The following is a 27340-nucleotide window of genomic DNA, read 5'->3' on the forward strand; positions in this document are numbered from 1 at the left end:
GATCACCCTACTGTCTATATGTTTGTAAACAGTGTGTTGAGGTGCTAGCCTGATCCAAACTTTCTAATGGTTGGTGGTTTTCTTACTAAAACACAAACAAAAACCAACTAGGTATGGCAGCTATCTCCCTGGAGTCTTGCTAACACTGTCAGATCTATAGCATTACCACGCTGCAGTAACTTTAAAAAAGGAAAAAAAAGATGTTAAAAGACTTTTTGTGCTCATCACTGAGTCATAAACTAAAATCTGTGTCTGGACAATTTGGCTGTTGACAACATTAAGAACACTTCAGGGATGACAAAAGATAAAACATGCATTTGAAGACCAAAATTTGAAATCAGTTGTGGGTATTTCTTTAAACCGATCTCTCTCTATATATTTATCTTCATTAAAAGTTGGAAGAGTCTTGATGTTTTTCTCCAAGGATGGCATGAGACCAGTCAAGGCAAGAGAGGAGGGCATTACTAAGAGAAAAGGAGAGGAAAAATAAAATCAGTGATGACAAGGCTGGATTGGGTGGGGCAGAGAAATGCTGGGATAGTCAAACAGCCGGGACATGAATTGCAAAGAGTGAAGATATGGAAGCCAAACATCTAAAAATTAATTTGTGGGCAAGCAGCTCTGCTGAGAATTTTAACACCTTCTATTTTGTTCATCTCAAATTCTGTCTCCAGAAACCTGATAATTTAAGGAAAAGGGTCATGATAAACTGAAAGCCAGAAATGCCTACATACTGGGTTGGTTTTTAAACCAGTGAAGTTTATTAATTTCCTATTTGTTAACCTGAGAACTTTTGGAATGAATTTATGTGCTGTTACTTTAAGACCATTTGTATGTAACTTTGATTTTCAAATGCCTAGAGCCCAAGGAGTGCTTTGTGTATTTGGTGAAAGTTAGAGGGGGGAAAAAAAGAAGGAAAAAAAAAAAAAAAAAAGTAGAACTTGGCAGAGGCTGTTCTTTTTCCTGCTGGATGTTTTTCAGGTGAACTACCCAGCTATGCTACTGTATTAAAGTCAGGCCAACTATGTGGAACTAAGGATTATTCCACAAATCCTCTTTTAATAGTTCTTTTAATGGTGTTTTTCCTCAAGTCTTACTTTTTCCCTAGGATTTCCCACCCTGACTGGGACTCTTCCATCTTTTCCAAAGCATTGCATCTCCCTGGCTTTTGACCGTGCTGGGCACCGTGTTCCGCAGCTGGGAAGAGGAGCTGTGTCCCCCATGAGCCCAGTCCGGGGTTGCAGTTGCTGATGGCTTTATCAGATGGACAGAGACATTCCAAGTATGCTTCTGGTCACTGGGGGATATGGGAATATAAAAAATAATGAAAAAGGAAGGCTTAGAGAAAAGCTGTTAGGCAAACCGGGGCTTTTTGTCAAGTTTTTTTTCCTTATTTTAACTTTTTTTTTTTTTAAAGGGTGAAATTCTTTACCCCTACGCAGATCGTTAAAGCTGTGTGATGTCATTTTCTTTTCTTTTTAAAGCCCTGTTTTGAGAAGCTGAAAGGCTGCAGGTTAGGTAAAACTATTAATGACCATTTTGTGACCTCTGCTCCAACCGCCTACAGTGACTGCAAATTTTTAAATGTCTGACGGCTGCTTGGCTCTCTGCAGCATTGTTACATTGGTTGACATCAGATGAGATTTCAGAAGTAAAAAAAATCACCTCCCAAATCGCACCCTTCTGGCATGGCCAGTGGGTAGATTAAAAATGGGATTTCAATGGTTTGGTAGGGCAGGAGGCCTCGGTTTTTACAATCAAAGCGTGCCAGGAGCTCCCTCTGGTTGACTATGGCTTCATCCCTCCTGTGGGTTGCATGGAGGATGAATGGGGCCAGAGCTCATCTTGTCTAAACTGAGGTCCATGTGCTTCAGGGCTTACACCATGGTGCTTGCTAGGAGAAGGCTCTGGGTACATACTGAGGGTAGGCTTGCCCTCTTCTGCTTTTCCACAGGCATCTGCTTCTGGAAGATGTGAGACAGGTGGCAGGGAGCTTGGAGCAGGCATGGCTGGTTCCATATAACATGGCTCTCATGGAGGAGTGTGAACTTGGGGCTGTACAGGGTACGGAGCAAGGCCACCACCTGCCTCAGGGGGGGAAGTGTGCATGGTGGGGACAAAACGTGACATAGGGCAAGTGTGAGGAGAGTGCTTTGCAAGATGTTACTGCCTTAGAAAAAGGAACAGTTACCTCACATCGCTGTAATTGCTGTAAAATATTCTGGGATTTCTGTCTCTTGTTTTCTTCAATTTTCATGGGTGCATATCTTAAGCACTTCCCAGATGTACTAGGGTTGCACAGTGAGAGCCCTGAGGGGCTTCATGGCCTCTCTGCCTTTGCTGGAGAAGGCTGTGGAAATGGTGAGACTTTCCTTTTCCTTCTTCCATCGCTATTTCTTGTTCTTCACTCTCCTTCTCAGCTCTTTAATTTGGCCCTACAAGAAGAGCATGCTGGGGAGCAGGGTTAGGCACATGGTGCGGGCAACCAGGCTTCTCGTTACCCATGGGGGATGGAGGCCATGTCTGCCTTCACAGGTGATTTGGCAGAGGAGGAGGAATCAGGGTGGTTAGAGCTGGGGCTTCGTATATCTCCATTAAAGAGGGTTTGCTTTGCCTCGTGTCTCCTCCAGTCCCCAGGGCCAGATGTGATGAAGAGTTTCAGACAGACCCGTGCTGCTGGGACTACAGGTGCCCCAGGGCTCCTCAGTGGGTGCCATGCCACTCACTGGGCTTCCTCACATGGTGGTGGCGGCGTGTGCCTGCCAGGGGCTCTGCTGCCATTGCCCCTGTGAGGCCTCATCATGTGTTACCGAGCAGGAACCAAGATGAGTCACAGCTAGGGCATGAGCCCTCAGCTCAGCATGCTCCCCCTCACCCCGTGCCTGAGGGAGCCTCTCCTGAGCCTTCAGGGAGCCCGGCAGGGTGGCCAAAGCAGAAGGACAGGGAGAAAGGGGTGAGAAATCAGGGCAGCAAGACAAATAGCAGGTTTAGCAAGGGTGCCCTGGTGTTCCTGTGTAGCTCAATGTCTTCCAAGGCTTCAGGTCTTCCATTCTCGGCATGGAGGTTGTCCTGGTGCCATGGTGATGCCCAACCCCAGCGGTGGTTGGGAGCCTCCCATCCTGGTGACATGTTGGAGCTGCTTCCTCCAGACTGGCGTGCTGAGCCGGCACACAGTAAATGGGGGCAATGAGACAGGGTTTCCTTCCAAACCACACTGCTCCTGAGACAAATATACATGGCCAGGACTAATAATCTTTAAAACACTTCATGTTTTTTCAAGCACTTCACACATTTGCTCTCTTCAGTCTTTGGAGCTGTGGCATCTTCTCACCTTGACTCTCCCGGAGAGCGTTTGCTCTGTAGTCATGTTGAACGTTGGGAACTTGTGGCATCTGCAGACCATGATTTTACTCTTTATCCCTACTGTCACTTTTAGCCTTCCTTAGGTGCAGGGCTTCCTCCTTTCTCATATCCTCTCTTTTCTCTGGCTGATACCATATCTGGTGTCTTTTGTGCCCTCGTACAGAGCACCTTGCCAGTTCCCCAAAGCCCGTGCTCTTTGGTAGTCCTTTGGCTGGATGCTGCTTAATGCAGTCATTTGAAATTAGAGCCCTGTGTAAAATACTAAACACTAGATAATAAGTGACACACAGCTTTTCATGGAGTTTGCTGGAGTGAAAAGCCATGTCAGCAATGCTGCCATTATCGTGTGGTGGTGTAGGCTTTGGGACAGCATGACAAGCTCTGAAGTGTGGCTGATTTTTTGTGTATCAGTGTCTCGAGTGGTGGATGAAACCTTTTCAATAATTTATAAAACCTTCTGGGCAGTATTTTTACAGGGATTGATTGCATTTTGTTCAGGAGATATCTTTCTCAGCTGGGCTATTATGTGAAAAGTTGAAACCTGCCTGTGATGCTCAGAGATGAGTGCTCAACAAAATGAAAGTGTGCAACCTAACTTGCAGACGTTTTTATGTTTTCCTACTTGCTGCTGGTTGATTTGCAGTCTTACTGATAAACATAAACCCTCTGCTTTTATTCAGGCAAAGAGGGAAATGCCCATAAATTAAAAAAGCTTTCCCACTTTGCACAACCTCTATTTTGAAATAGTTCAACCATGCAAGTGAATTGGTTTAGACTGATTTAAATTCCTGCGGAAGGGCAGATAATTTTGAGAGATGATGCGAGATAAGCCAGGCAACTGCTACACCATTTAAAAAAACCTGAAAATGTTTGCAGACCCAGTCAGTGCACCCAGGGCAGCTGTGCGCTTCCAGGGAACTGTGTGCCATTGGCCATGCCAGCAGGAAATGCGGCGTGACCTGTGGTGAGCCTGGAGGGTGGGAAACGCTGCAAGCAGAAGATTTCCACGAGTGGCTGGCTCTTAAGTGTCCCAGGCAGTTACTGTGTGGGCATGGACGCAGGAGCAAACATAAAGCCAAGGGAGCAAACCGGAGTGGTAGGAGCATCCTCTTCCCTCCATGTGCATAACTGCGAAGCATTTCCTGTCGTGTGTCCCTGCCACCAGGCTGACAGCATCGCCTTCTTCCCCGAACGCTGGGTCTCTGTGTATGAAACCTGGCTGTGAAGTAGAAATGGGTTTTGGAAAGCATAATATTATTTTAATCATAAATTATTTGGAAATGCAATACAGAAATAGCTTCAGATCACTTCTTCCAGAGGGGTGTTTTTACAGTCAGGGTCTTTATCAACTTCTCAGTGGGAACTGCATTAATATTGCCACAAAAATGCAAACAGTAGTGCCTTTGATAAAGCAATTTGGCATCTCTTAAGCAGAAAGATGTTTTGTTTTCCTAAGATACAACACTGTTTTCAGTGTAGGGACCTGCCGTGTGTGCCAGCATATGGAAAGAAAATACTGGTTTTGTTAACATCTGTGTTCAGAAGCTGTGGGGAGGAGGACGATGGAGGCGGCTGCCTTTGCGGTTGCAAATTGATCTCTGTTATTGCTAGGGGACAGCACAGGAAGCCCAGAAGTGAGTGCTGGTGGTAGAGATGCCAGTGGCCTGCAGTCAGCCTCCTGGACTTAGGTCCCCCTGGAGTGCTTTCCCAAGGGCTCTCCTCCTCCTCACCTTTGCTTTAGGTCTTCTCATCATGGGCTGAAGTGAGGCTTGTCCCTGCCGCTGCCTGCCTCACAGTGCAGAGTGGAAAAGCTTTACTGGCCATACAGTAGGAATCTTTGTGGATACTGTGAAAATGCCTTTTAGTACTTTCCCGTGTCCCGTGGGTATTATATATTTGGTTACTGCATTATTTTGATTTTTAGACTGCCTTTGGTTCAAGAATCCTGAAAGGAAGCTGTTGTGCAACCGTTTTAATCTGATTTTACAAGCCGATTCCAGCTTGATTCCCAGCACAAAGAAACAAAGAAGTGCTCAGTTGTATTTTTTGTCCAAAAGTAAAAGGCCCTCCTCCTTTGAAGAACTTCTGTAGAGTGTTATGTTTAGAGAGTGATTTGCTATTGTTTAAATTTAATCTCCATAATTACATTGGGATTGGATTAATGATGGGTTATTTTTCTGAGTCATTATTTTCTGGCACTCACAGCCATTGAGCATAAAGCCAGGTCTTCATCAGATGTAAACTGGCATTGCTCCACTGAAGCTAGTGGAATAATTCCACTTTATATTGTGGCAACCCAGATGTGATATTATAGCTGTTTCGAAGAAAGTATCCTTTTGGATTTTGTTGGCATTGAATCTTCTTATTTTTAAGCTGTCTAGGCATTAACTTCCAATTGCATTACATTTGTGGTAGCACAGCTAGCCGTTGTCTCTAGACCACCTCAGCTGGACCCAGAGGGATCAGCAAAAGGTACAATGCCAGATTCAATCATAAGTACCTTGACTTTTCTTCTGTTTAAAACCTGCTTTTTATCAGCAAGAGTGCAAGCAGGAAAAGTTCATTACTGATGTCTGGTGAGCTTTCACGTGCTCTTATCTATAGCAACAAACCTTGGTCTGTTCATTGGGGATGCTGTACTGCAAATCCAGGGGAGATGTCTGGGAAGCAGAGGGACTGCTCTTTTTTTGAAGTGAGTTATTTTTGCTCATTTTGCTTTTCAGAAAGGAAGGGGTCTTGGAAGACCTGGCACCTAGGAGAGTAGCAGCAAGAGCAGTAGGCAACCTGCTTGTTGTAGGGAATGGATCTGTCACCATGATCAAGGTGATAGAAAGAAACAGTCTTTGAGATCCTGAGGGGCTGTGTCAAGTTGCTGTGATCACGGAAGTTATTTGAAGTCACTCAACTGAGAGCAAGGTGGGAAGAAAGGATCTCCCCCACCTTTGTGCATGTTGGATGGGAGAGGATTTGCTTTCAGACTTTTTATTTTAATGTCTCGCCTGTGTTTCTTCTATTTTAAAGAATTTTCTTGCTCACTACTCGTAAAATGTCATGCTAATAAATCTTAGTTTGGAGGATGGGAAGGTTTTACTTTCTTTTGGGTCCTTACTGTAAAGAGAAAGTCCTATCTCTAAGCAGTAGTGGACTTAGGATGCTGTTGCAGTGAGTTAGACTGCACATCTCTTTAGCCAGATGTCTGGCTGACAGTGACATGTACTATGTGGGAGAAAACTTGACAGTAGCGACCCTTTCCCTGATGCATCCTCACTGCTTCCAGGAGCCATCTGTTTTTGCTGCTGGCCTGCTGTTGCACCTGCAGTCCACTCAGTACAACTTTGGGTTGTACTCTTTGCTCTTTTTTACACAGTATTCAGGAAATACTGCTTCTTTTAGTAATAAAGGTCAGCTTTAATCTTTAACAGTAACACTGCTTCTACAGTTGTGATTGCCTGCCAGTGAAGCAGGACTGTTTGGGATACTTGGTGTCTTTTTTTAGATTGTCCTATTTGATTTGGAAAATACAGAGACAGCTTCAGACATATCCTTGGCATCTCCACAGTAAAAAGGATGTGCTGCAGGTCTCATCCACGTTGATCCCTGTGTCCGATGGTTTAGATAAGCCCTTTTTGTGAAATAGGTGGCAAATTGTAATACCCGAATGATGTCTGAGTCTTGCACTGAATGAAGTTGGACATCCCTCAGCTTGGATGTATGAAAGGCTTGAAAATGCCTGAAAGCTCGTCTTCTGTCCTCCACACTGTATGTCAGTAAGTCTTTTAAAAGTACTACTAAATTCTATGTTAATTCTGCCCTATACTTTGATTTTTACTGCCTTTTACTTCTTTTTACAGCAACTGTGATCAAGGTTGAGGTTTTTTTTAAGCTTACGTAAACTTTTTCCTGTGCAAACTATTGACAGCTCTTATTGAAGAAATTTTGGTAATGCAGCTATAAGGTTGCAGCAGTAGATCAGTCACATATGTACATGGTCCTTTTATTAGAGGGGACTGTTGGAGCTGTGGTAATGCTTAAAGTATTTGAGGCCTAATCCACTGCTTCATTGCTCCAGATGTGATAAATGCTGTTGACTTAATGCAGAAATCGGTGATGTAAGACAGAGAAATTGCCTCTGTGCTTATTATGTAGCTGTGGTGGTGAATCTCCTGTTAACAACTCCACTTTTCAGGGGCTTTCTTATTTTATTAAGGAGGGGGTCATGCATGAAGGCTGAGAAGAAATGCGTAGGAATGGCTTATGTTTGTACTTAAACTGAATTAATGAACACTCATGCAAAACTCACTTTACGTAAGCAAGCTATGAATACTGGTTGCTTTTGCTGGAGTGTGCTTGCAGTGGTCCTGCAAAACCAAGTCATCATTGAAGATCCTGGGGTGCAAAAGATTATTCAGAAATTTCAGCCTTACTGGAGACAGGACAGATGAAGAATGTCCCTTCCAAAATAATCATATCTCGTTCATTTGCAACCCCACTCCTTCTCTGCCCCCTCTAAGGAGCCAGGTTGACATGGAAATTATAATTATTTATATAGACAATTTAATTTAAAAAAATTATTTATGGGCCTTTATAGGTTATGAATATACATGTTAGTATTTTTGGCTTTAGCTCCTAGAGTATGAGCTAGAGACCACTGAGATTCTCACCTGAGCACCTGACCTAACACTTTTCTCAACAGCTCAACTGGAGAAAGCCACCAAATATCATGATACTTGGTGCTGCTGTTCTGAGTGAAAATTGTGTTTGCTTGGGAAAAACTGTCATCCTGTTATTTCTGTATACCATTTACTTTAGATCCAAAAAGAAATGCTGAAAATTCCTACGCATGACAAGAATTTATTGCCATGACTGTCATTAGGGTTACATTTCCTTTGATCCAAGGTATATGTGACACAGTCAAATGGAAATAGGATGGGATAGTTACCAAAATAGATGTATTGTGTTAATTTCTCAATTAATTTTTTTTTGTGCATTGTTTTTAAAGTAACAAGTATTGTAAGTCATATGTTATTTTTAAACCAAGGACATTTTGTGCTGAAATTGGCTATTGCAACACTGAGTTAGAATTAGAATACACAAAATTCAAAGCCACAGTAACCCTAATTTTGCCATTCTTTCCTTTTTAACTGCTCAACAATAGTGTTATGTTTGCATAGTATTTAAAAATATTTGTTAAGGGGAACTTAAAGAGCTACTGGCAGACTTCTCTGTTAACTGTTTGTGCATGCTCAGCTGCTCTGCTCAGAAATGAGCTGTAATGAAAATTCGGAGGAAAGTGCTCCAGGTGTCCACAGCTCAGACCCTCCTTTGTGTTGCAAGTGAAGGAGCAGCCAAAGCCCCTGCCAGGATGGGGGCAATGACCTGCATGGTGGAGCAGACTGTCCCTTTGGCTCAGAGGATGTACACCCGTGATGGGCTAAAACCTCTGTTTGTAATCTCCTTTCCCAACTCGCTCTGCTATGTGCATGCCTGGATCTGTAATCTCCAAGGAGCTACTCCAGCAAATGAGTAGTGATGTTCAGGATAATAGAGTCTGAGCATGAGGATGAATTTTATATGGCTATAATTTGTGTCATGACTCTACGGTCCCTGGTTTTGCCTGGCTTGGTCCTGATGTTCCAGCCAGCATTGGGGCGAGGTTGTGGGACACCAGCACTGCTCAGGGCTGCTTGCTTTCAACCTGCCCTGGCTGTAAGCTTCCTGATTTTTCTTGCAAGGACTTTGCGCAGTTGGGACGTGCATGTGTCCATCTTCAGATGGAAATTAGCTTTGGATTTCACATTTCACTAATCAGATGGCCCTGAATGAATTAACATGAAAAAAATAATAATTGGAAAGCAGTTCGAGAAATGATTTATCTTTTTTGCTGTTGCCTTGCATTTTGGCATGTCCTGTCTGCATTTTGAACACGAGGTCATCTGATGCCTTGTAATGTGATAGCAATACAGACTGAGTAATCCTGGGAACCGGCAGCTCAGATCTTGCCTTTTCAAATTTTACTGTTCTAAAACTTGACGACTTCTTTGTTAAAAATGAACAGTTTCTAGGGGGTAAAAATCCCCCAGAGAAGAACTGTTGGCATTTTATATTTTTAAGCTGTCTTGCTGAATGAAAACAGTTGATTATTAACTTGATGGGGTGACAATGAGTATATAGAACTTAAATATCTCACCACTCCCACAAAGGAAAAAAAAACACCCTCCATTGTATCATGGGAAGATACATAGCCAGAAAAACTTTCCAACTCGTTAAACTTTTATACTTGCTTCATACAAGCTTAATGTAGGCTTTTTTCCATCCTGTGATGCTGTAGGGACCCTTCTGAATGCAGCTAAGGAGGACACCATCAACTTACAAGTATTTCTTTCTGAACGTGCCTTTCTTACAACAGAAAAAGATAAATTACTTAATCTGAAGGATTAAAAAAAGGTTTCCTTGTTTGTGTTTTTCAGGTTGTTTATTCTGCCAAGCCTGATAACGAAATCAGTCTGAATGTTTCCCCTGTAATCAGTTTAGTCAGCTTCTGTGATTGTGTAGGGTATTCGGACAAGGGCAGGGATAAAGGAAGAAAGTTTTAAAAAACAGGAAAATACTATTGTAACTATATCAGGCAAGTTATAAATTGTGAAAGGGTACTCGCAGTCAAGCATCATACCTGCTGCTACTTTTGGTGCTCTCTGGTAGATGTTTTGCTGGGTTTTTCTTCTTCTTGTGGCTTGTGTTTGACTTCTTAGAAGTGGGGTATAAGAAAACACTGATTTAAAGGACTAGACTAGAGTCTGTCTATATCACTTTAAACTGCGTATTTTGTAGTTGAGGTGCGTGGAGGTCAGGCCACCGTAGCTGACTTGAGGTTGGAAAGGAACACAGAAAGTGATGTTTGGGCTCATTTTGAGCCCCCTGCCAGGTGGGACAGCTCCGTGCCACGTCATGTCTTGATGTGGGGCTGTATCTGGCAGGAAGCATTGAATATTCCCTTTGCTGTTTCTTTTCAGTGTAATTTTAGTTTTCTGTTACCCTGATGGAGTTCTGCTGCTCATCCTGGTTGTGTCCTTCCCCTTGCTCTTCCTCATCCTCCTTTATTGTCCCTAGCTGTGAGCCCGGGGGGAAGCCACCTCACTGCATCTTGCCTGCAGGTCAGCTTGTCCCTGAGACAGCACGGGAGGGACCTGGGTTTCAGCCGGTCATTGCACCCGCAAGCAAGGACTAAGCAAGTTCTAAATTGAGAATCGTTGCTTCATATGCTTGTCTCTCCAAACCCGTGGATATAGACATTCCCTCACCATTAATTACATCCTTTCATCTTGTAGCAGCAAGTAAAAAGGCCAAGTTGGGCATGTCATCCTGCTGCAAGCAGCTGAACATGGTTTCTTGTTGGTTGGATGCTTGCAAGTTTCTGAAAGTACGTGACCACTCTGTTTTGGGAGGTGCATCCTGCGGAGCTCGCCTTGGGATGGGGAGTAACTGGGCAGATTGGGTCTCTTCTTGGAGGGCGTACATGCAAGTGACACCAACCAGTCAGTATTGACAGAGTTGTTCCCAGTTAAAAGCAGGGGCAGGTTCTTCAAAGGGAAGTCCAAATCACCAATAGCTGATGGCCAGCGAGGTAATTCCTAGGTGGCACTGGAAGTGAGCAGTACCGTCATTAGCCTTGGTGCAATCTCTGATGGAGATGTTGGGCATCACCACCTCATCTCTGGAAGCCATAGGGTCCAGTCACCTGTGTTTGTCGGTCGTTTGACATCTAAACTGCTCAGACAGATGCAATGTGAGACTGTCAGAATTGTCAGCAGCATCCAACTCTGGCAGCAGTTTGTGAGTTTGCCTGTTCACCCCGTGACAGCTCTTAATGCAGCATCTCCAAGTGTGGTGTCCCACAAAATGCTCGGCAGCAGTCATGCGGAGGTGAAAAGATTTCCAGGCGAGCTTCAAAGAGAAGGATGTGACTAACTGTCTCACAGGGAGCCAGGACGTGGACCCAGCCAGATGAGGCAGCTTGCATGCAAGGGCTGCCAAAGGAAAGGGAGAGGACACAGACGAAACTGAGACTGGGGGCTGAGGAGGAACAGGCAGTTGGGAAAGGTAGAGGGGAAAATCCCCATGGGCTGTTTCCAGCTGCCAGAAGACAAATTTGATCTCTGGAGAGGTAACCTGTGGGTAAAGCAACAAATGTCAAGCACGTTGGCCATCGTTCCTGGCTGTGCCACGAGCCTCTGTTGCCTGTCCTTGGACAAGTCACTCTCCTGGTGACTCAGTATCCCAGCTGTAAAATGGGTATTGCTGCTGACCTCATGGGATGTTGTGAGGGTAGGATCATGAACGCCTTCGCAATTTCATGTATTAAGGGGGGGGGGTGGGGGGTGGGCTACAAAAGTGAGCACAAAGACAAATGTGAAAAGGGATCTGTATTTCCCTCATCGCTTTCTCTGAATGTAGTCATGTCCCTAATGATAATACAGTGGTGACTTATTCATCATTGACATATACTCCTTCAGTTGCACTTGTGGGGACAGTTTTTTTGTTTTTGTTTTTTTTCCCCTCAGGGCTTTAAAGATGTAATTTTGTATGTTTATATAATATGTTAATGTTTTAAGCAATTTCTAATAGAAAATTAGAAGAAATAACAAACAATAAATCAAAGTCAGACTAAACCAATATGTAATCAAGTAGTACAAGAGTGGGAGTAGAAGTAAAGTTTGCAAAGTAAGCCTCCAACAGAGAAAATGCAAATCTTGAGGCCTGAAGGAGGAGGGGTTCGGGTTTGTGTCTGTCTCAAACCCTATACCCGATAGCTTACCTGAGGAGGGCTAAAACCAGAAAGCAAAAAGGGTCACTCCTCAGCTCTCTCATTCTCAGCCAAGCTTCTGTAAAATGAAGGGGAGCTCTGCTTAACTTTAACCCTTGAAATAAATGTCATGCTTAATCTTACTCTGCTCACAAGGCAGTCCAATAACTAACACAAAAACTCAGTAGTTTTTAGGACAGTTAAGGATTTGGTTGACCCGGTGCTAACACTTAGTTCTGTCTGCGCTAAGGCAAAATGGAACTAGCTGTCTTTTCTGTTGGAAGAGGGGTGTGAGGCTTAAGGAAATGCTGTAAAGAACATGAAGGTCCACAGGTAGAAAATGCTGTGGGCGGTCACAGCTTTGGAGTTTTACACAGGAGCAAAATGCATGGTCATATTTCACCTGTCAAAGCTGGCTTTTCTTTAAAAAATAGGAAATCTCAAAGGCATTGACTAGAGAAGAGGAACATTCATCTTCTCTTAGTATTGTATTTGAAAGGCTTTAGCTGCATAAGCTTTCCTGGAACTTGCCAAGACTATCTTTGGAGAAAAAAATAGAATTCTTGGGGGTTTTTTAAGGAACAGGTGGCAGCATGTGGAAACCTTTTATTGTTAAATTTTAGTCATGGTTCCTTCTTTTCTTTCCTTTTCCCATCTGCAGTTGAGTATGACAAGGAGTTCACGCCTCACCAGCGGCACCACAAGGAGTTCAAATTTAATTTGTCTCAGATTCCTGAGGGCGAGGCCGTCACAGCCGCCGAGTTTCGGATCTACAAGGACTGCGTTGTGGGGAGCTTTAAAAACCAAACCTTCCTTATTAGCATTTACCAAGTGCTGCAGGAACATCAAAACAGGTACTCAAGAGGGGGCTTGCTCCATGCCACCAGCTGGTGTCCTGGGGAAGGCTGAGCTCACGCATTCATGTTTAGAGGACTGCTCAACAAATATTGGTTTTGTTCACATTAATGGCATTATGTTATTGCATGGTCCTTTCCTTGTTGGGAAATGGGTACAGTAGAGTGCAAAATGGACCTCAGCTGGAGAAAGTCCACAGCATTGTAGCCGGGGGTGTCACATAGCTGCAACCTTTGTGTTGTCTCTAAATAGAGCAGGAATCTGATGTGAGGTAGTAGATTTTTAAACTTATTATGCTGGCATTGCTCTTGTATACTGAAATATATGTATCCCCTTTCAACTTAATAACTACCAGCATAAAAAGCATAGCCTGTTTGAAAAATACTGGTAATTAGTGCAGACTTGACCTGCTCTCAGCTGAGCTTAAAGTAGATAAAGCAGAAGAAAATTCAGCATGCTGACCACAGGTACAAAATCACTCCTGGGCTTTCAGTGGCAATGAGAGAGGCAAAAGAGAGGGGCAGGGTAGAAACTGTGACACAAGAATCCAAACAAGTGTAAATGGAGTGATTAATTTTAAAAGGGTAGTGTTTCAGATGGGGGAATCACGTAAGGCTAAAAGATGGAAATACATGGTCAATTAAATGTCAGAGTAATGCTGTGGTACAAACGTGTTTCATTACTTCTGCTGAAATGTGTCAAGACTGTAACTGTTCCTCTGCTGCAGGCAGAGAAAAAGAAATCAGAAATCACAGTGTTGAAAAAAAGCTCCATTTCTTTTCTCTGTGAAGGTTTCCTGGGTGTTTTCCTTTCTGGTCCTTCTTTCGCCAGTCCTTCTGTTGATACCACTTGGGTGGACATGCCTATGATGATTTGCTGTTGTGAGGGCAACATCAGATAGCTAGTTGTTCTGTGGGGAGTGTGGCCTCTAGGAAAATGAACGGAAGTATTTGGGTATATAGGTAATGGGGAAGAAGTTAGTTTTAGATTAGTGTTCCCCTTGTGCTTTGAATTGTGGGTTTCTCGAGTGCCTCCTGGGGTAACGTGCTTGCTGGTTAGGATGTGACATCAGTGCTCACTTGAAGAGCTGATGGAAGTCCAGAGGGTCATGGAGACTCATACATGTTAGCTGTATTGTTCATTTAGAGCCACACTGAATGAAAAATGGTGAGTGCTGGTCTGGTTTAGATTTCACAAGTAGAGATCCCACTTCCTAGGTGGAGGAAGACCTCTGCCAAGTATCTATGGAAACAACTGATACGCTGCTCTGTAACAGTCACCAAAGCAGGGCACAGAGTAGAACGATCAACTTCTATGTGTATATAACATTTTTTAAGAGTAAACTGAGTAAGCAAGTAAAGCATTGTGGGAAAGAGAATAGAGTACAGGATATGGCCCCTAACATAGCCTGTTCCTAACCAATTTGCAGACTCTTTATTCTGAAAGTGGCTATGTGCAGCAATGATGCTGGCACCTTGTATCTTTGTTTCAAATACCATGCCAAAATCAGATTGTGCTGTGGAGCTGTGGCACGTGTCCTCTGGCACAGGGCACATTGGCATCTGCACATGCTGAGCATCTCTGGGTGCTAGAGACCTCCCTACAGACAGAGCAGAGACAGCAGCTCGGGTGGGGATCACCAGGGTGGTCTCTCTCCAGAGCTGGAGAGTATTTTGGGTCTTACTGTTCTCTTCCATCATGTTCCTCCTGCCGCTGCTGGCGGCCGTGCTGAGAGGATCCCCCCGTTGGGACTGGGAATCATAAAAAGGCTTCCTCTAGGTCCAGACTGCCAGCAATTCACCGTCCCTCCTGACATGGGCTAGGCGTGAACCGCTGACCCAGGGATGAGTGTCTGTAGTTCATTACTAACCTCTGACTCATCCAGTCCCTCAAAGCTCCCTTTTTGTTTCTTTTTCTTCTTTATTTATTTATTTTTACTGGTGGGAAGGAGGGAGATGTTTGGCTAAAGAAACTTGTGCTTCAGATGAGTCTGCAGGACTTGTCACATCTGTGCAGAGGTGAGCAAGATGTGGCTCACAGATTCTTGGAGCTGTAAAAGGGACGTACCCTTTTCCACCCTTTTTCCTGTCAGCTTAAAGGACTCTTTCATCTACATGTAAAATATAAAAGCACATATGAAAACACGTGTGTGTATAAATGTGCATATGTACATATTCTCTGTATGTATTTGTATATAAAAGTGTATATATATTAATTGTCAGCTATAGTAATTGTCCCCTATATATTAAAAATACGCAGATGTTTGAAGTTAAAATAAGACACTAGAAGCTGCTTACCACTCATCAGTGTTACCTTCAGTTGAGGTTCTGACTCCGGCTACTGCTGCTACAGTTTCAAACATGCAGCCACCTTGGTGACCTGGGTGGACTTTGGTCTGTAAACATTCTTGAAAACAAACACTGAAAAGCAGTATTTAGCTGTTCACTAATGTCTCTGCATGGAAGGGAAAAATGCCTCAGATTCTTCTGGTATGCCTTAAAGAGCTGTATTCATTGAGTGGCTTTGGTTTTTGATCAGCAATATGCTTACTTACTTTTACTGGGGGGGGGGGTAATCCAAAGTGCTTTTATCCCCCCCTTTTGTCTGAGTGGATTAATTTGGAATATGATGTTTTCTTTCCCTGTTGAGAACACTGGAAGGTTAAATTACAAGAAAAAAAGCACTATTTTTTGAAGGAACTTGCTAAATATTTGTAAGGCTTCTGTTGCATTTTAGCAGACATCTTATGAGCCAGAAAATAACAGCTGCCTTTGACTTAAAAAAAAAACAAACTAAAAAAAGTTGTGTCACACTTCCTTTGGACTAATGGTTTGAATAACAGCCTGATATTTCCTGATGTTTTATGACATTTTATTGCATAAGGAAGAGTCTGTACAGGTCTTGAAGTCTAGCTGGTGAACTAGCAGGTGAAACAGAAGTTGACATAGTACCTTTTTTCATTTTGTTCTCCTGACAAGTATTCCTTCTGGTCAGAAAAATTAATCTCTGAAGGCCACAGAAGATGCTTCTGCAGTCAACATTGGCAATTTCCAGAGAAAGTTCAAAGACTAGGTTAACAGTTGTCTGAGGCGATTATTGGTAGCTAATAAAATACTTTCAGACTGAAATAATTCTTAACAGGGCAGCTGGCATGTATGGATTTAAACCAGCAGTCTGCAAGAGAAAGGCAGCATGCACCTCTGAGGGAAAAATGTGTAGAAAAAGAAACCTGCCTGCTCCTCTCAAAGAGATGAGTTTGAGAGTGCAGGAGATAAGAGAAAGCTTCAGTAAACACAGATCTTCACCAAGGCTCAGTGTTTGAAAGTATGTCTTGGCTCCAACTAAGTGTAATGAAGTGGCTAAATTCAGTATTACTTGAACAAAATAAAAAATAAAAAGCTCATCTGGACAGTAACAGCATGAATGTGTGCCTCCCAGCCCAGATGTGCGCACTGCTGCATGGAATCGCAAGGCACTGCTGGCTGTTCCCTGATGGCTAAACCAAAACCAAGCCTGAGGTTTAAATTTCTATGATAGACAAAGCTAAAAGCGAGGATTATATGGGCCCTTTCAAGACTGTCTCCTAGACATGGGTGTATGTGATAGACTGCGAACGATCAGAGATCGATGCCACTGAAATAGCATAAAACCTCTGGGGAGAAATTTAACCCTCTCTTTCTTCAAAGCCATCAGAAATATGAAAATGATACTTGTGGACACTCCAGGCAGTGAAATGCACGTTGAGGACAGTGTGGGCTAAGTACATTCTCTCTTAAAAAAGAAAACATTTTTAATACTGACTCACTTGTGTCAGTAATATTTTCATCTCCCCATTCCTTCCACCCTTTCATAAGGTAAAAAAATAGTGCCTAGAAACTAGACTTTTGTTTTCTAACCAAACTGCAGTTAACGGTCACATTTTGTCATAACACAAACTGCTGATGTTGTCAGTGGGATACTACGAATTGATTAATGAAATTCTCAGGATGGGTCAAGCCTGTGGCCAGCTGCAGCGGTACGCATTTTGGATTGTGTGGAGAAGAGGCTTCGCCAAACAGGGCTGGGGTGACGTCTGGTGTGCTCTGAGGGGGATGACTCTGGGTTTTGAAACAGGCTGTGGGCTGTAGGGGCTGATGGTGGGAGAGGGAATGGGGGATGTGTCTGCCGGATGCTGCTGCCCTTCAGCTTTTGACCCCCCACAAAGTTTAAGAGACTGTGCTGTTTGGAGGCTAGGGTGAGATTTTTTTTTTCTTTTTTTTCCTTTGGTATGTGCAGAAAGTGGGGAGATTTGCCAAAGCACCAGTTTAGGAAGACAAGTGGTGTCAGCTTCGAGGTACTTGTCCCACCTTGGCCATATGTGAGGGGGCATTTAGTTTCAGCAGGCAGGAGCTGCACAGCCTCAACTTTCCTCCCTTCAGTGGACGTGGGCTCGTTCCCAACGTCCTCTGTGATTTCTGAAACTTCTTGGGAGTGGATTGCCACGTAAGTGAGACCTTCGCAAAGGAAGAGAAGAAATGAATTTGCCTCCGGAAACGGCTCATTAATTTCTCTTTCTTTCTCAAAACTTTCTTGCTGTCACCCAGAGAGGTGTCAGGTCAAGACTAGGTAAGGCAGTTTATGGTTGATCAAAGATGTTAGTCCTTGGTTTGGATCATCAGTATGTTTTCAAGTGTAAATATCCTGCTAATGCAGACCTCAAAACACTCCTACACTATCCAAACAACTGATCTATGAAAAACAGTGGCCTGTGTTAGTGATCAAAGGAAGATATGGTACCTTAATGGTCAAAGTTTATTAAACAGTTTCGTTTACACCCAGGATGAAATATGAGGCCTTGATATGCAGAAAAATTCCTCCTACATGATAAGACATGTGTGGACATAGGTATGCCCTGCAGAGTGACTGCCTGGGGAGTATGTTCTTCTACTGAACACAATTCCATAAGGGTTAAGGCACTCGTTGGTTTTCAGCTGCCAGTTATAGTGGTAATAAAGTCTTCCTCTTTGCAACAGGATATTTATACAAATGCGATCCGAGCTTCTAATCTAAAGGGCAAATTGATTTGCCGGCAGTGTTTATAGCTTAGAAAATAAATAACCGTCCGCAACTGGGTTTTGGAATGGGTTGTGTAATACAAATGACAAAGCTAGCATCAATCTGTTTCAAGTTGGGGTCAGATTTGTATATAGTGTGCATATATTTGTATATGATAGAGCTGTTTCCATGATGCTATAGAGAAGTGTCTGTCCACATTTCAGTTCAACTCCCACTGTGGGTATGTGATTTGTTGTGGTTTAGGGTGGTTTCTTTTTAGTAGTTTAAAAGTCAAAGTTACTCTGGATGAAACTCAGTAGTTCCATAACCAGCTGGCTTTTTCTACCAAAACTAAAGAATACCATATCAGTGTCTTATTTCTTTTCTTAAAGGACAAAGATACTACCACTTTGCCCTCTCCCCCATCTTCATGCGTCAAACTGCATTTAAACTCTGAGATGTGTAGCCATCACTACAGCTAGAATACTCCTTAGTCTCATTAAATCATAGTTAAGGCAATGAGAAATACATCTCCTATCCCTGTGATTTGGGATGATTTTTTATTTTTTCACTGTTGGTAAAATGTTCATTCCTCAGAGCTGTGAAGTTCAATCCATTGTGAATTAGTGCCCAGTTGCTGGTCTTCTATTTCACCTTGGAAGTAACTTAATTTGTAGGTTGACAACTCTTGATATTTCCTTCCTCATTTCTAAGGAGCTCTTACAGGATGTGCATGTCTCTCCTTGTCCACTGGCCCACAGATAGGCTCAGTTTAACTGTCTTGAAGAAGGTTACTGCATCACATAAAATGATAGAGATTGGCTTTGCTTTCTGTGGCAGCTCATTCCAGGTGCTGTCATTCCCCCGCCTGAGGCTCTCTCTACAAGTGAGCGCTTATTGATTAAATTTTGTACGGTGTTTTTAAGTCTTTGGAATAATGGTCATTTAGACATGCTAAGTTGTTAAGGTTTTGTACTGCGTCTGTTGGCAGTACCTCATGCTGCGTGAGCTCCACATACAGTCTGTTCTAGAAGTAATAAACACTTTTAAATTCAAAGTAGCACTTAGATTTACTGCAAGATGGTGGATGTCTGAGTTTGAAAAGGCTATGATTTCAAAGTTTTATCTATGTGGAGCTCTGTTCAGCTCTGTAAGACTGAGTCAGTTATGAGTGCAGTTATTAGTCCGTCATTAGTGGATAAGAGCAAATAATCTTTCTAGCTTGCTATATGCACGATAATTTTTACAGAAGGTTGATGTCAGTGCAAACTGAAGACTCAAATCCTGAGATCTGCAGAAGAGGAGTATTTAGAAAGTGTGTTAATTAAAATGTAAATCCCACACATCTCTGTGCAAAATTCCCTTTTGAGAAACTGCTGCTAGGCAGTCTAGACTATTATGTCAACTTGTCTTTGAAGAAAAGTAAACACAAAGGTTCAGCTAAGGAAAGTTTTAGAGACTTATAGTAATTAATGCTTTGGTAAATGGCTGTTGATGCGTAACAATCCTTTAAACACCTGGGTAATTGCGAGCTTTGAAGTTTGGCCAAAAATGTTGTTCCAAGATCTGTAATTAAAATAAGAGACCTTTAACTTGGTCATTTTGAAGGTGAGATTTCTGTTTGTTCTCACTGTCTCCCTGGTAAAACTTCTGCCTGGTTGGGGAAAGAAAGCCAGGGAGGGTGGGAAAGTAAAAAACCTAGTTCAACAGATGCGTCTTTAAATTTAGCTTTTTATAGCTTTGGTGTTTTTCCTGTAGCAAAGTTCCATGTTGTAATGTGTACCCAGAATACAGAAATTACTTTAATGTGAACATTTCACTAAGTATAGTAACTAAGATTAACCACTTGACCTGGTTACTAATTTGACTAAATTCTAATCTAATTAGTGTTCAATTAAAGAGAATTAACACCCAGAGACATTTCGTTGAAAGGTTTACACAGAGGTTTCAGCTAACAAAATATTTATCTTGCAGAGGGAAAAGCACTGAACTTAAATGCAAGCTGTTTCTCCTATAAATGCCCTGAGTACATGGTTGGGATGCCGGCGTTAAGAATAGTAGCTATATTGGATATTTATATCTGACAAATCAGCTCCTTCTCTGAGGACACTGGAGCTGAATCCTGCCTTCTGAATTACACAAGCCATATTTCTCCAGTAAACTGTACTTTTTCTGTTTATTGCAGCCACTTGTGATTGCTCTGTTGACCTTTGCTTCTCAGTCCTTCTTCAGAGTCTTCTGAAGGCCATAGAAACACTCCCATTTATTTCTTGGGACTTGAGACCACACTTTAGGGCCCTGATCCAGAACACAGAGCTCCTGTTTTGAGGTGGGAATCTCTAACTTGCATCTTCCCATTTGATGTCCTCTCTTGTCTCAGGAAAGTTGTTTCAGCTCACTGCCTCAGTTTCTCCCGTTCACTTGCTTCCCTTTAATAATCTGAAGTTAATGCGTATTATACCTGCAGCACCCTTATTAAGGAAATCATTAACTGAACTCGTCCAGGTGGTTAAGCACACTGAAAATAAAGATGAGACTGTCAGGCACCATGGTGACAATGACATGACAGTAGCTGTATAAAAACCCAGAGGCAGGTTTAGGCACAGGGGGTGTTAAGAAACTGCCTCTTTTGGTGGTGAAATTTATCTTCTGTACACTGGATTTGAAAGTCCTGCTGTGCAGGTGCCAGAGGCCCTGTGATGTCCTTGACGTGCAGGGTTGCTTGGGCATGAAACTTCTAGACTGACTCTGCTTTCTTCAGCCTGTACTGAGAGCAGATATTCCTTCCTCTCTGCCCAATGATACTGGTTCATGCATTTCTTCTACCCTTTCTTTTTCTAGCTTTTCCCATTCTTCATGCTTCCTTCCTGTTTCCTTCAGGTCCTTTCTTGCCTTTGTTATTCTCAAATGCCAAAGTGTTTGGATATTCTGCCATTAATGTGACCGTGTACACAGGTGCATGCTTTCTGTTGGAAGGCCACCACCCGCCTCACTGCACAGTATCAATGTCATCACTTAATGACTAGAAATTCAATACGCCGATTCATGCAACTTGCTCAGTATATGATCTTTTCTCACCTTCTTGTCCACTCTTCAGGTTTTGCTTTGACTATGGACTTGCAGCTACTTGTGTGTAGCACTCTTCAGTATGTTATCTGTTTCCTGAACCGTTCCTTTGGGTTTTTTGACATGGCTATAAGGCAAAGCTAGTGGTGTTGTTCTCTTTGTGCAGATGAGAAGCTGATGCATATACTGTTGAGGGTCAACTGTCTCCACTAGGTTTAGTTGCCACTTTCAGATGTTTTTTTCCTTTCTCCAGCACCACCCTTTGGCTTGCAAGAATCCCCTGCTCATTTGCTGTGGGTACTCCAACTTTTGCAACAGGTAGGGCCATAGAGTGTGAACCTGCTAAGCAAACACTGATGTCAAAAACAGCCAACAGTCCACCATCAGGAGTGGTAATAAGGCTATGTAGCAGCTTTAGCTCTTGTGCTTCCTGTCTGTCTTTTGCAGCCCTAATGGGAGTGGAATGGCATAAATGTTTTTCACGATCTTCAGAAAGCAGAACTGGAGGAAAGAAAATAAATCCAGTTGTGTTGCTGCATTTCCCTGTGAAAACTGGGACAGGACTGGAAGTGTGCGATTCACATCACTGTCATCTGTCACCATGTTTGTTGGCAGCTGTGTTGCTGCAAATGGCAGCAGTAGCAGGTTATAGTCTTCTGTGAGCCATCGGTGCTGGAAGATACCAGTAGTTTCCCAGCTACTTTTAGAAGCAGAGGGATGCTGAATTAGAAATAATGAGCCTGATTCACAGAGTTGTGGTGGCCATGGGTACTTTCTACTCCCTTTTCTTTGCAGACTTTTTCCTTTTATCCAGGTCTCTTAACCTAGTCCTTGTATGTCCATGTGACCCCCACAACTGCAGCAACTCCTTCACCCATTGCCGTCTAATTAGATACTCTTTTCCTTCCACCTGGGGCCAGCCTGGGAGATCTCACAGTCTCCATTCCAAGATCAGACATCGTACTGCTTTTTTTCAGGAGTATCAAGGACACGTATTCTAGTCCATGTGGCTGCAGGGAAGAGCAGATTCTCCTCAGGTGATACATGGTGTTTGGTTTACCAACAGGGAAAGGAGGGGAGAGTATGTTCCCTGTATACAAAAAGTCCAAAGGGTTTTGTTGCTAACCTCTAAATCTCTGTTGTGCCAGTGTAAGCAGCAATTTTCAAGCACGTACTGCTTGGCCAGATTTCAGGTGATTTTCTTAAAGGAGGAAGGACATGCAACATTTCTATTCTGAAAAAATAAAGGAGTGGTTAAAGACTCTCAGTTAAATAGTTGGGATTCTTTTTTATGTGAGTAAATTTTTTTTTCCCCTAACTTTCTCTTTGGAAAGAGGTGACTGAACGTTTTTTTTAAAACCTTCATGCCAAACCAGTAAGAAATTATATGCAGTTTTGTGCAGCCTGATGAGATTTCGGTGACAAACATTAATTGAAAACAGGCTTAACAGAAACTAATAGGATGTGTTACCTGCTTGCATTACTACTATGACCTACAATACCTGTGGGGTTAACCTTCAGTGCTGGCTTCATCTGATCAAACAATGCAAAAGTCAGTTGAATAGCAGAGCTGATTGAAAACCAGTCCTGTATGAAAATTTTTCTGAAGAGTTAACTGGTATGGAAATCCCAGTTGTTAATTTTCTGCATTTTACAAAGGAGTTGAAATCTTTCCACAGTGAGTGTGACGTACTGGGATAAGGTGGAGCATTCTATTTGGTAGAATTGTACCTTGGTCAGGCAGTTTGCTCGTTACATTTGTGAAGGATGAGGGAGACCCACTGGAAGGCAAGTCTGTATTTTAAGTAATCTAATAATGTTGGAGGTTCTGGGGGAAAAAGGTGTGATTTGGTAGAAAGAAGAATTGCATTTGAACATGAAAAATCAATGGTGTAAATACACCCTAGGAAGTGACTGGGTCCTTTTCAATTCAGCAGCAAAAATCTAAGGATTATAGTGGATCACAAGGTGAAGATAAGTGAACTGAGAATTTTATGAAGAAGCCAAAATCATATTCTGAGATGTATGAGTAGAGCCATAGTTTATGAGACACATCAAGATTATCCTTCCACTGTACTCAGCATCAGTGAGATCTTGATGTGAGCTGGGTCTATAAAGAGCAATGAGAATAGTCAGTGTCTATTAAACATGGCTTGCAAGGAAAGACTGAAGATGATGTTTTCATAAGAAGGGGAAATTGTGGCATTTGTTAGATATTATGGACAAAAATAAAAATGCTTCAAGTGAAACCCATTAAATTTCCTGGAAAGATGGTGGAGTTCCTGAGGCTGGAAATCTATAAGCTCAGGCCAGGCTAACATCTCTCAGGAGTGACGTGGGTGTAGATGATCCTGCCTGGAGTTCAGGGGAACGGGCTAAATGATGCCATGTGGTCCTTTCAGGCTTTACAGCTCTCTGATGTCCCAGTGTCTTCCCAAAGTATAAGGCAATGGGAATATAGACTCTGAGCCTCCTCTTCATGTTTTTGAAGACCCTACTAATCCCATGTAGTTGAGTGTTCATGAGGGTTTGCTCTTACAGAGCTCCCAGGAACTCTGCAGCCAGACGTGTTTGGTCTGGGGGGGCATAACACCAAACTTACTCTAGTCTGGAGGCTCCAGTGAGACATTGTCTGGAGCGGGTGAGTGCTGGTGAAAGTATGGCGCTTAGAGGAGGGGAGGTGGGACAGGAGATCAAAAAGCAATTGGTGTCAGGAGAAAGGTCAGATATCATCTGTTTTGATCATTGGAGAGGACTAATGTGTAAGTCGTACTCAGAGGTTGGAATGATCTAGCAGTTCATTCCTCTCTTAAACCTGAAGAGGGGAAGAGTAGTCTCAGCTGTAGCCGCTAACAGCAGTCTCCTTTAAGCAACACTGGTTTATATACCCTGCCTGGGAAAGCCCAAATCTTTCAACCTCAAGGTTTCCAAAACATGTAGCAGCTGACCAGCCCCAGCCACTCACTGCTGTTGGAGGTGAAGGTCAGAGTTGTTCCTGAATCCTCTTCCCGTTGGAGGAGCAGTGGCAAAGACTGCTGTGGGAAAGGCTGCTGAGTCAACTACAGAGTGTGCGGCTACCAGCAAGGCAGAGGAAAGCCTTCACTCTGTAAAAATAGCTGCACTAGGAGCCCTAATATACTTAAGTGCTTATTTTTCCATGTGTGATCTCATGCAAACCAAGCTGCTGGGCAGTATGACATAGCAGTTGGCCAAAAATAAAATGTAACTCAATCAAAATGTTTTTTTCTGAAGTTAAACCTTTGATGGATGGAAGGGACAGGTACCCTGTTCTCTCATTTCCATTGAGTTATTGGTAGAAAAAAAAAATCCAGGAGGACAATACAGATGAAGATGGGATTGACACCTGGTATCCATTTTGTGATGATGGTCACATCTTAAGGATAGGAATTGTAGGTCTCTTGTGTAGGAAAATTATACTTATAATACAGTGAGAAAATGTACATGGAATTTCTCTGGGTGCTTCTCCAGCTGATTGCTGTGAAGTGAGTTTCAGTGGGCATTTGATGCTGAAAAAAGGTATAGTCTTGATAGCATCTGAAGGTGAAGCCATGAATAGCATCTGAAGGTGAAGCCATGAAGCAGACCCAGTACCAAGCACCTTGAAACAAGGTGCTCTAATCCCTGTTGATAAGCCTCAAAAAATGTCTTTAGAGGCCTTTCGAGGTTCATTTTCCTTCACTGTTTGATGCTTGGCCTGTTAGTTGATCTTTATTTTTTGTTTGGTCAATTGTGGTAAGTTTGTGTTGTGGAAGGTGGGCTGAAACCATGAAACCCCTTTGACAGATGCCATTGAATGCCTGGAAGTGCCTGTAGTTTGATCACTGTCCTGCCAGGGCTAGCATTATGCAATTCAAGAAGATGATCTCCCTTGCCGGTGGAGAAATGGACAGACCTGAGAAGTAGGATTGCTTTCCTCCAGCTTAGAAGATGGTGAAATAACCCTTTGTAATCCTGAATTTCACATGCAGAAGCATGTGCATCTCATGGCAAAACTCTGGATACAAACAGGCAGATTTTGGGTGTTGTTTTTTTCCTAGCTGTTGACATCACTTCTAACGATTTCAGGTTTTGTTTCTGTAACAGCAAAAGCCAGGGGAGAAAATCCCAGATATTACAATCTTGTCATTACGCTTCTCCTTTGCAGGGCCTCTGACCTGTTTCTGCTGGACACGCGAGCGGTGTGGGCCTCGGAGGAGGGCTGGCTGGAGTTTGATGTCACTGCCACCAGTAACATGTGGGTGATGAACCCTCAGCACAACATGGGACTGCAGCTGAGCGTGGTGACCCAGGATGGTAGGTTACGGGCTGGTTAATGCAAGTCACTTCACAGGTCTCTTGGATGCTGTCTAGAATTGATGCTAACAGAGTCCAGATGTGATGTGGGGGGGTGAGCACCCTTGCCTTTGTAGGCAGCTGTAGCCAACACCATGGATAAGGTGTCTGAGGGCACAGATTGAGGGCTGTCATTTCTCAGCTGTCCCATGATGGACATGTCTTTCTCCATGAGTGAGGTCACGCGTACCTGAACAGTACCACGATGAGCTGGTGGAGGCAGGCTGGGGTAGGGCCCCAGTTCCTTGGTTGGGGACGGAAGAGGGCACAGAGCTGGGATCCCAGGTGGGGGAAGGTTTAGGGGTGAGAGGAAGAGAAGAGGGCAGGTGTATGAGTATGCACCTCCCCATGTAGGCTTACAGCAGCCCTCCTGGCTGGTGCAGCTGCCGTTGCTGCTCATATCTCAACGAACCTGAGGTGGGAGCCCTGCGCTGGAGAAGTGATGTGGTTGCTGTGTGGGGCTGGTCCCTCTGAAGGCAGCTGTGGTGATGGCATTTCACAGCCCACAGAAACTTTGAAAGGGGGAAAAGGAGAGAAGAGACTACAAAAGAACATGAAATTGAGTGTTAGAAGATAAGCGGTAGGGAAGGAGAGGATCTAGATGAGCAGAAGGTGACCAAAAAGATGGCAGTGATACCTGTCCTATAGGAACCAGTCTCCAACCTTATATTTTCTTCATGCTGCGGCTTGGTACCCTTTGGGGCCAAGTGAGACCAGAGGGGCAGTCCACTGTTCTCCCTGAGGAAATGTTAATGCCAGCCTCCAGCTCCCCAGATGGGCTGAGCGCTTGTCCCTGTGCTCCTGACAAAAGTACCCCATCTCTTTGCCCTCTGCTTTCCCTCAAGGTCTCCTAATCCCATCTCTGCTTCTTGTGTTTCATGGGCAGCAGAACTAATTTGTGACACATCTGGGCTTTGTGTCTTATACATCTATCTGTATCTTCAATGCCTAAACTGGAGTAGAGATTCCATAGGGGTGCCAAAGAGCCAGGTTCTGTGGTGGGGCCTCTTGTCCAGGATGGATGGGGTACTGTTGTAAAAATGTCCATAAGTTGTGGTGGCAGGAGGGGAATGTTTAATGAATAAAGAGTGTGAGCAAGAAGAAAGGAAACACTGCTTATGGGTATGCAGCAATGCTAGGAGTGCTCCAACTGCACCATTTCTCTAACACTCACTTTTCTCTTTGGTTTGAAGGTTTCAGTGTAAATCCTAGAGAGGCAGGCCTTATAGGCCGAGATGGCCCTTATGACAAACAGCCTTTCATGGTGGCCTTCTTCAAAGTGAGTGAAGTTCATGTACGGACCACTAGGTCAGCAACGAGCAGGCGCAGGCAACAGAGTCGAAACCGCTCCACCCAGACACAGGATGTTTCCAGGGTGTCTAGTGTCACAGGTAATCATGCAACACAAGCGGGGATGCCTTCTTGTAATGTTTCTGTTTGCTCTGGAGTGCAAAAGCAAGAAGGTGGTTGTGAGGTGGGATGCTCTTCCTTGGGGGGACAGGCTACATCTGCAAGGGGATGGAAGAGGGGGTCTCATATAATGAGACGTACAGGAGTCCTCTTGAATCTAGCGTGGAGTCCAGACCCCCATGTGCAGTCACAGCCATTGAATTCAGGGAGGTGAGGTGTTCTGATCCTGACTCCTGTGCTTGTAGGTTGCTTACCATGCAGTATTTGCCTAGAATCATGCCATGTGAAATGCGATATTTAAAAGATTCCATCCCTGTGTACGCTGAGATTTATTGTATTGCACATATGCATTTCCAGCAGAGTCCTCTTTCGATTTTCTTTGGAAAAGCTCTGGTAGAACAGCATGAGATCTTTTTTTTTTTTTTTTTCCTTATGCGAAAACAATAGTGCATATACATG

At 43.4% G+C, this 27340-nt stretch overlaps 1 protein-coding gene across 3 annotated transcripts in view; it reads left to right on the plus strand.

Annotated features, from left to right (window-relative positions):
• The window catches only part of BMP6 (bone morphogenetic protein 6), a 94808-nt gene that overhangs the window by 54450 nt on the left and 13018 nt on the right, over positions 1-27340 (plus strand). For all 3 annotated transcript variants that reach the window (XM_074899652.1, XM_074899650.1, XM_074899649.1), the window contains exons 2-4: positions 12825-13017; positions 25284-25432; positions 26665-26862. In XM_074899652.1, coding sequence (XP_074755753.1) covers positions 12825-13017; positions 25284-25432; positions 26665-26862 — 540 coding nt within the window. The remainder of the gene's footprint in view (positions 1-12824; positions 13018-25283; positions 25433-26664; positions 26863-27340) is intronic.

This window comes from Athene noctua, chromosome 2, assembly GCF_965140245.1.
Source record: "Athene noctua chromosome 2, bAthNoc1.hap1.1, whole genome shotgun sequence".
Taxonomy (NCBI): domain Eukaryota; kingdom Metazoa; phylum Chordata; class Aves; order Strigiformes; family Strigidae; genus Athene; species Athene noctua.